Consider the following 9212-nt stretch of genomic DNA (forward strand, 5'->3'; position numbering starts at 1 on the left):
AATCTCTTATTTCATGTAATTTCGTAAAAACAATTCGAAAAATGACCAAATTATTTTAAAATTGATGCTATTTTAAGGAATTTAGTCATAAAATTTGATGATTTTGGTCTGTTTCGAGCATTTACCCGGTTTATGAGTACAATTTTGTCAAAACTATTTGAAAAATGACCAAATTTGATCGAAATTGCCGCTGATTGTGACTTGGGTTTCTCAACGCCTCATTATCGGCCCAATTATCAACCTGCAAAATAAAAAGACACCGATGAAAATTTTATTTACGAGAAACACTCTTTTCCGTGAGATTTTGTCTAAACAAGACGAAAAATCACCAAATTTGATCAAAATTGGCCGTACTTTTGTCGTTTTTAAGTTAGAAAGTATCTTATTTACTTGTAATTTCGTAAAATTATTTTAAAATTGTCGCTATTTTAGCCTGTTTTTTCTGAGTGAGAAATCCATTTATTTCGAGCATTTTGACCCAAATAAGAGGAAAAAGCACCAAATTTTATTGAAAGTGGCATTATTTTGGTCTGTTTCGAGACTGATTACCCCATTTTTGAGTAAAAAAAACTCTCTTATTTCACGTAATTTTGTCAAAACAATTCGAAAAAGACCAAATTATTTTAAAATTGACGCAATTTTGAGTAAAATTATAAAATTTGATCGGCGTTATTTTTGTCGTTTTTGAGTGAGAAACTCTATTATTCTCTTGTAATTTCGTCAAAAGTAGTCAAAAATAGTCAAATTATTTTAAAATTAATGCTATTTTGGCCTGTTTCCAAGGATTTAGCTTTTTTTGAGCAAGAACAACACAAAAAATTACCAAATCTGATCGAAATTGGCCTTATTTTTATCTATTTAGAAGGATTTATTACGTTTTTGTGTGAGAAAATCTCTCATTTATTGGGATTTCGTCAAAATAAGTCAAAAAATTACCACATTTTATCAATATTTATTTATTTCGTAGTCTTGTCAAAACCGGTTTTAAAATAGCCAAATTGGATGAAAATTGATGCTATTTTGGCCTGTTTACTTCATTTTGAACGAGAAACTCATTTATTTTGCGAGATTTCACCCAAACAAGACGAAAAATCACAAAATTTTATCGAAATTGAAGTCATTTTGGTCTATTTCGAGCAATTTACCCCGTTTTTGAGTAAAAACAATCTCTTATTTCATGTAATTTCGTAAAAACAATTCGAAAAATGACCAAATTATTTTAAAATTGAGGCTATTTTAAGGAATTTAGTCATAAAATTTGATCATTTTGGTCTGTTTCGAGCATTTACCCAGTTTATGAGTATAATTTTGTCAAAACTATTTGAAAAATGACCAAATTTGATCGAAATTGCCGCTGATTGTGACTTGAGTTTCTCAACGCCTCATTATGGGCCCAATTATCAACCTGCAAAATAAAAAGACACCGAGGAAAATTTTATTTACGATCGATGTCTTTTAATAATTCACACGCGTTGAGTTTTTTGCCATTTTAATACTAAAAATACATTTTGTGTTTTAATTATTCAAAACTGGCAAGAATAGGGAGGCTAATTAGCGTACGACAAAATCAACATTTTTATCGTAATGTATGTTTGGGGGTTTTACTTTTTAAAGACGGTCGATGAACTGCTTTTGTGGTATTAAAAGATCCAAAAATAGATTTTGATCAAATTCAGTTAATAAAATTTCAACAAAACAGCAGTTTTGTCATTTTTTTATTGTACAGAGCGATTCACACTGTATTTTCTGTTTTATCGTATTTTACTATTATTTTTCCTTGTTTCGTAATACCTAGTGCTTGCAAATATATTTCTTGAAATATCCAAGAATTATTTTAGAATGAATTTTTAGATTAGGTACACATTTTCTTAAAAAATAATTGTAACTTCGTGTTTTTTTAACTCATTTGGCTTCAGAAAAAAATAATTAATAATTGAAGTGCTTAAATAATGTGATTTTGTTTTGAAAACGAAATTTTGTTGTTTTTTTTACACCGGGAGGCGCTGTAAAATTTTTATTTATGGCCCGATTTCTATACAGAAATAAGTACAGGGTGCGCCAGAACTCATGCCCCAGAGAAAAATGCCATATAAGGTAAGATACCAAGACAGGTAAAAAATGTTAAAAAAAAAATTATCTATAAAAATTTCAAAGTTATGAGAGTTTCAATTTTGCACTTTGACTGTATTTATTTCTGTTGAAAAAATAATTTTTCAAGTTTTTTTGCTACAGTCTACCAAATTTTTTTAGATAGAATTGTCATTTCTTATTAAAAATTTGAAAAAATATTTGCAAAATTTCTTTTCATTTGCTGTTTTTTGACGTTAGAATAATGGCATTTATTTGACACCAGGCAACTAGATTTTATTAACTTTTATTATTTTTTTTAACATTGACAAAACATATTGCACATGTTTGTCTGTACCAAGAAAACTATATCTAACTCTGAAGAAAAAATATGGGTTTCAATTTAAAATTAGAAAGTTGAATATAGCCCAAAATATACTAAGCCATTTGGAAAAATTCTAAAACTGTCAGCTTATACTACAATAAAAGCCATTTGATTAATTTTTTTAATTTTTGGAATCGGGCCATAAATAAAAATTCTGCAGTGCCTGCCGTTTTTTAAAAGTCACCCTGTATGAAAAAATCGATAAAAATTAAATGAATTAAATGTAGAAATTTTATTGTTGAGAAACGTCACATTTTTTTATATAGATAGGCACCTGTTTTTTCCTAGGGATTGATGGGGATTTTTAAGAATTTCTAGGAATTTTTAGAATGATTTTTTACAACCATTAGACACATTTTTTAAGTAATTACAAAATTTGTTCAGTAATGACATTATATGTTTTTCAATAAAAAGTCAAAATTTTTAATAGATTTTTTTTGTTGATTTATTAAATAATAACTGTGGAATCCTAAGAAATTGGATTTTGGGAATTGTGCAAAATTCCCTTCAGGATTTCTTTTGTACTACTGAAAATAAAATTTACTTTGACTCTTGGGGAAATTATTTTGACAAATATTTCATTTTTGTATTTAGAAAAATCCTGCTAATTCTGTGGAATTATCAAGAATTTTTTAACCATTTTGTGGATTTCCACGGATTTAAAAGGAATTATATATAAGTACTTTTTTCATATCAATAGATAGAAAAGTCTGTTGAGAATTTTGGGCTTAAACAAATTAATTTAAAATTTCGTGGAATTCGTTGGAATTTTGTATAAAATTTTGTAACTACTTTTGAGACTTTGTTTGAGAAAATAATTCTTATAAATTTATGAAATAAGAAATTTGAAATCCTTTTTTCAATTATGTAAAAATTATCTTGGGGATTTCTGTTGTACTGAAAATAAAATTTATTTTTAATGCAAACTTTAGGAATGTATTATTATTATTAATTTATATAGTATTTTAGACGAATTATTTTGAGAGATATTCACAGTATGTAAGTATGTTTGTTTTTAGGAAAAATCCTAATAATTCCGTGGAATTATCAAGAATTTCTAAACAGTTTTGTGGATTTCGAAGGATTCTTTTCCGAAAATTCAGACGATTTTTGTAATCCTCTTTTTTAACTATTTTCGTGATCTTTTTGGGATTTTTTGGTTTATTAATAAGAAATTTGGAATCCTAAGAAATTCTGTAACTTGAGGATTTTTTTCGTACTACTGGAAATAAAATTTACTTTAAATGAAAACTTTTGGGAGAATTATTTTGACACATATTCAGTTTCAAAATATTTCATGTTTGTATTTAGAAAAATCCTACTCAAAGAACTATTTCAAAGTATTATTTGCAAAAAAAACCTAATAATTCTGTGGAATTATCAGAAATTTCTAAACTGTTTTATGGGTTTTCATCTAACAAAAAACAATTTCGTGGAATTCGTTGGAGTTTTTGATAATTTTGACGATTTCTTTTTTTTTTTTAATATACTCTTTTTCATATTAATGAGCATCAAGTAGGTTGTAGAACTGTAAATGCATCTTTAATTTAAAGGCTGATTCACACAAATAGTATCATTAATTATGACAAAGTATAATTAATAATTAGTAATGACAAAAAAAATTATGTTTACCACCCGTTAGCTTTAATTACTTTTTACCACCAAAAACACCACATTTTTAGGTTGGAATTGTTTGAATTTTCGCAATGATCCCTTTCTATGAACATTAACATGAAAACGACTATATTTAAACATATTTTTTTACTTACTTTGATTTTATTCCATTTTTGCTTTATTGGGAATAATACTGATAAAAAAATGAATTGAATGATTTTAAGAACTGAGTACCTTGACCTTTATTGCCTTTATCGCTATCAATTTTAATCCTATTTACCTTTATGATAACGCTGGGATTAAAATTGCTGTTGAGATCAGAGTTGTAGGGCGATTCGCAAGCCTCGCAAACATCCCTATTAGGTCCATTGAGTAAGGTGCACCGTTTGCACGTCCACGAATTGCCACTCGCCCCCTTGTACCCATAACTCGGGCTATGCCCCTTATTAATCCCGCTCGCAGTGGTTCGAATATTGCTCGGTATCAAAGGATCACAGTGTAATTGTTGTGCAACCGAACAACTAAAACTTTCAATACTCGAAAGTGAAATAAAACTGTTGTTCTTCGCCCTTTGACACACACACGTCAAGGGCCTATCACAATTAAGTATGTCATATGGGTGTTCGATTGGCGTGAGTGAAGCACAATTTTTGCACGGCGATTGCGCCACATTCATCATTCCGACAGCCCCCTCGCACAAAAGACACGTTCTTGCGACCGAAACGAACGTGACCGAGCAGTTTTCGCAAAAACTCCACCTGGAAATGTCCCCGAGACTCGTGGATTTGGAGACGGGGGGCCGTTTCTTCTCGATGATCCTCACAGAGGCGCTTCTTTGGAGCAAAACAAGAGTGTTTATCACTGTGTTACGCACCAACGACGAGCAATTCCGCTTTTGCGAGCCGCTGAAAACGACAAAGTCGATTTATTGATCTTTCAGTTTGTCGGCGTTTACCTTGGCTTGGCGGTGGATTTCAGCCTTCGTATTACAGTACAGTTGGCGCTGTTGCCTCCAAAAGGGCCCCCACTGTCATGGCCTTTGTCTGTGTGCTGGATCTCTCTGCTGGTGCCGCATCTGATGCATTTCAACTGCTCCGTTGGGTTGATTAAACTGCACGAACCGCAATGCCATTGAAGCACCGAGGCGATGGCACCCATGGCTGGCACATGGCGAAGACACCCATCAAAACACCAAAACTGTGTCAATCAAACGCGAACAGCTGATGCCTCCAGAGGGCTATTTTCAAATTCTTCGCCATATTGATGCGCCCTTTGCGCATGCGCATACGGCACGCGCTTATGCAACCAGTTATACACTAATTTGAAAATTCCAGACACAAAATTAACGTTTATTAAACCTATACAGGGTGTTTCACGTAATTTTACGAAGCCTGCGACTGTAATAATACATATTCCCATACGAACTCGATTACAAATTTTGAAAAATTGGATAATCTTCCTTGATAGAACAAATGATAATTGTTTCTGAAAAACTGCAGTTTATGACTATTAATGAAACAGTGATTAGTTTGACAACTACTGTCATGGGTTTCCAAAAATTAAATAATTAAATGTGTATTTTTTGTATCCAGTATTTTGTGACTTTTGTACATTTGGGTGCGTACATTAGGCGCAAGCCTCGTAATGTTGTGTGAAACACCCTGTACAAGATCATCAGTATCATTAAACAGACATCAAAAAATGTAAAATGTCAAAAATTTTTGAGATAGAATTTTTTAAACATTTTTTTTAGTAAAGTCGAAGAAAAAAGTTAATCAAATCTAGTTGCACGATGTCAATAAAAAAATTGACATTAACAATAATCTTATTGAAAGTAAACAAAATAAATAATAATAAAATAAATTAATGCGGCCAAATTAGATGTTTTTCTGATTTGTCATTTCTTATTAAAAATTTGAAAAAATATTTGCAAAATTTCTTTTCATTTGTTGTTTTTTTGGTGTTAGAATAATGGCATATATGGCAAAATATGGGTTTCAATTTAAAATTAGAAAGCTGAATATATCCTAAAATATACTAAGCTATTTAGAAAATTTCTAAAACTGTCAGCTTATACTGTAATAAAATCCATTTAATTTATTTTTTTAATTTTTGAAATCGGGCCATAAATAAAAAAATTACTGTGCCTGCCGTTTTTTAAAAGTCACCCTGTATAAAATAAATCGATAAAAATTAAATGACTTAAATGTAGAAATTTTATTGTTGAGAAACGTCACATTTTTTTATATAGAAAATTTCTGAAAATAAATAAGCATCGATTTTATCTTAGAAAAAACTGTCAGCTTATACTGTAATAAAATCCATTTAATTTATTTTTTTAATTTTTGAAATGGGGCCATAAATAAAAAAAAATCCTAAAAATTCTGTATAATTATCAAGAATTTCTAAACAGTTTTGTGGACTTCGAAGGATTCTTTATGTCAATCGACAGAAAAGTCTGTTACGGATTACTGAATTTCGAGTTTAAAATTTTCCGAAAATTGGGACGATTTTTGTAATCCTCTTTTTTAAACTATTTTCGAGATCTTTTTTGGTTTATTAATAAGAAATTTGGAATCCTAAAAATTCGTACTACGGGAAATAAAATATATTTTGACTTTTGAAATACATTATTATTAGTTTATACGACATTTTGGAAGAATAACTTTGACTGATACTCAAAGAAGTATTTCAAGGCAATATTTGCCAAAAAAAACCTAATAATTATGTGAAATTATGAGGAATTTCTAAACCGTTTTGTGGGTTTTCATCTAAAAAAAAACAATTTCGTGGAATTCGTTGTAGTTTTTGATAATTTTGACGATTTTTATTTAATTCTCTTTTTTTTAATGTACTCTTTTTCATATTAATGAGCATCAAGTAAGTAGGTTGTAGAACTGTAAATGCATCTTTAATTTAAAGGCTGATTCACACAAATAGTATAATTAATAATGACAAAAAAATTATATTTGCCACCCGATATTAATTACGTTGTTAGCTTTAATTACTTTTCAATACTAAAAACTAGGGTACACATTTTTAGGTAGAATTGTTTGAATTTTCGCATTTGACAGTTAACTGTCAAATTAGTTACGACATACGTTTTTGAAATTTTCAAGACACTCTTGATTAGACTAATTTTTATTTAATTTATTACAATTTTTATTTACTTTCTACTCTCCTCAGTGAGATTTTCGATATTGGCGGCAATTTCGGCATATTTCCGCGTCCTGTAGGCCTTTTTGGCCTCGTCCAGCAGCACATTGTGGATCAAATTCCTGTTTGTGTGATTCTCTGGAAGGAGGGAGGGGTACGGGTTGCCTTTGAGCTCCAAAAGGGCTTTGCCCCTGGTTTCTGGATACAAAGTGGGGGCCCTATACATTCTCGTGTAACACGTGTTGTAGTTGGCGAATCTGGGAACGAGGACTTTGAATAATTTGTGGACTAATTGCTTTTCAACGAGCCAATAATCGGCCATTTCCATTGTCTCTTTGTGGCAGTCTCCGTATCTGATAGCGTCAGATATGAGCTAAAATAGGGCATGATTACGGAATTTTTTTAAGTAATTAATTTTAAATTACTTACCCGTTCTGCGTACATTCGAGACTCGTCCGCGCGCGGGTAATTGAGTTCAATTCGCTCATGTTTTATTAAAGCTGTGACTGTCTTTCGGAGTTTGTCCAAACGGGCTTCGGGGCCCCCCGGCGAACGGAATTTTCTCAATCGTGGATTTACTTTTATTCGGAGTTGCGACACTAATTTAGACACATCGGCTTGGTTCATTGTTAATTAATAAAGAAATTGATTTTGATAAATTGACTAAATTGAGGTTAGGGGTGGTGCGAAATGTCAGCGATTCAGTGGGTAAAGTAGTGTCCGACATGACGGGTAGTTTTAAAATAACAGGAAATTAAACTAATTTTAATTAATTTAATTCATTTTTTATTAACTAATAAAGAAATGGATAAAAAATAATCGAATTTTTGACAAATTGTGGTTTGATGTGTTGCAATAATAATGTGAATGACTCAGTGGGTAAAACAGTGTCCTTCAATGTTGCCAGATCAAAAACATAAAATTCACCAGATCCGAGTTAAAAAATTTGCCAAAAACATCCTGAAACACACAAAAAAGATTAAAAAAACGCTATTTTTGGGATATTTTGTTGAATTTGTGGCTTGTTTTTGACAAAATTTTGCAAATTTGGTTAAAATTTGAAGAAATAATTAATTAAATTAAAGCTTAAGAGTTAGGTAAAACTATCATAATACATACAGTTTTTAGCTTAAAAATCTGCTTGAACTTTCTAAAAAGACAAAAATTATATCATTTTCGGTATAACTCTTGTTTTTTTGGCTTGTTTTTGACCAATTTTGCGAAATAATTGTGTTTCTAGCTGAAAAACATGCTCTCAAGAAATGCAAAATTATTGTAATTTTTAACTTGATGTGTTGATTTTTCAATTCATTTTGACGAAATCTCGCAAAAAAACCTGAGATTGAAATAGAAAAACGTGTTTAAAAAATTCTCGGCTTATTTTTGTCGTATTTTGCTTAAAAACTATTTATATAATTTAAATCAAGTGAAAGAAACAAAATAACAACAATATGGATTGTTTTTGTGATTTTTAAGCGTGTTTGGACAAGATTTTGCAAAATAAATGAGGTTTTGGTTAAAAAATTAAGCAAAACAAGCTAAAAATCATATCAATTTCGATTTAATTTTGTAGTTTTTTTGCCTGTTTTAACGAAATTTTTAGAATTTTCTTTGTTTTTATCTCAAAAACGCCGTTTTTGGTCGAATTTTTGGATTGTTTTTATCGAAATTTTGCGTTTTTAGCTGAAAAACTATTCGAAAAAGACAAAAATAAATTGCCATTGTCGATATCCTGTCTAGTAAAATCTTGTAAAAAACAAACATTTTTTTAACCAATTTGGTGTTTTTTCGACTTTTTTAAAAAAACTTGATAAAATTATTGAGTTTCTCATTGAAAAAAAAAATTAGAATTTTTACAATTTTTCACCAAATCGGCAGACTAACATGAAAGTCAGCAGATCTGGTGAAATTTCACCACACCTGGCAACACTGGATATGACGGGTAGTTTTAAAATAACACGAAATTAAACTACAAGTTTAATTAATTAAA

At 30.2% G+C, this 9212-nt stretch overlaps 2 protein-coding genes across 3 annotated transcripts in view; both read right to left on the reverse strand.

The window, feature by feature from the left end:
* LOC123004821 (calpain-D-like) overlaps positions 1–5331 on the reverse strand; it is a 17221-nt gene extending 11890 nt beyond the window's left edge. For both annotated transcript variants that reach the window (XM_044398269.1, XM_044398270.1), the window contains exons 1-2: positions 5022–5331; positions 4347–4971 (exon numbers count right to left, since the gene is read on the reverse strand). In XM_044398269.1, the coding sequence (XP_044254204.1) occupies positions 4347–4971; positions 5022–5224 (828 nt within the window). In that variant the 5' untranslated portion in view covers positions 5225–5331. The remainder of the gene's footprint in view (positions 1–4346; positions 4972–5021) is intronic.
* A 1860-nt stretch (positions 5332–7191) lies between these two features.
* On the reverse strand, positions 7192–7939 carry LOC123005356 (39S ribosomal protein L17, mitochondrial). The gene is made up of 2 exons (XM_044399061.1): positions 7652–7939; positions 7192–7595 (listed from the first exon to the last, which is right to left on the reverse strand). The coding sequence occupies exons 1-2, from the start codon at positions 7847–7849 to the stop codon at positions 7233–7235; spliced, it is 561 nt and encodes a 186-aa protein (XP_044254996.1). The 5' UTR covers positions 7850–7939; the 3' UTR covers positions 7192–7232.
* Between the last annotated feature and the right edge of the window lie 1273 nt (positions 7940–9212).

Source organism: Tribolium madens, unplaced genomic scaffold (assembly GCF_015345945.1).
Source record: "Tribolium madens isolate multiple individuals breed KSU strain unplaced genomic scaffold, Tmad_KSU_1.1 Scaffold_20;HRSCAF=117;Tcas5.2_LG4, whole genome shotgun sequence".
NCBI classification, from domain to species: Eukaryota; Metazoa; Arthropoda; class Insecta; order Coleoptera; family Tenebrionidae; genus Tribolium; species Tribolium madens.

Coding starts and splice junctions, on each gene's coding strand:
- LOC123005356 (XM_044399061.1), bottom strand. CDS start 7,849: ATGAACCAAGCCGATGTGTCTAAATTAGTGTCGCAACTCCGAATAAAA. Junction 7,596..7,651: donor CTCGAATGTACGCAGAACGG/GTAAGTAATTTA, acceptor GCCCTATTTTAG/CTCATATCTGACGCTATCAG.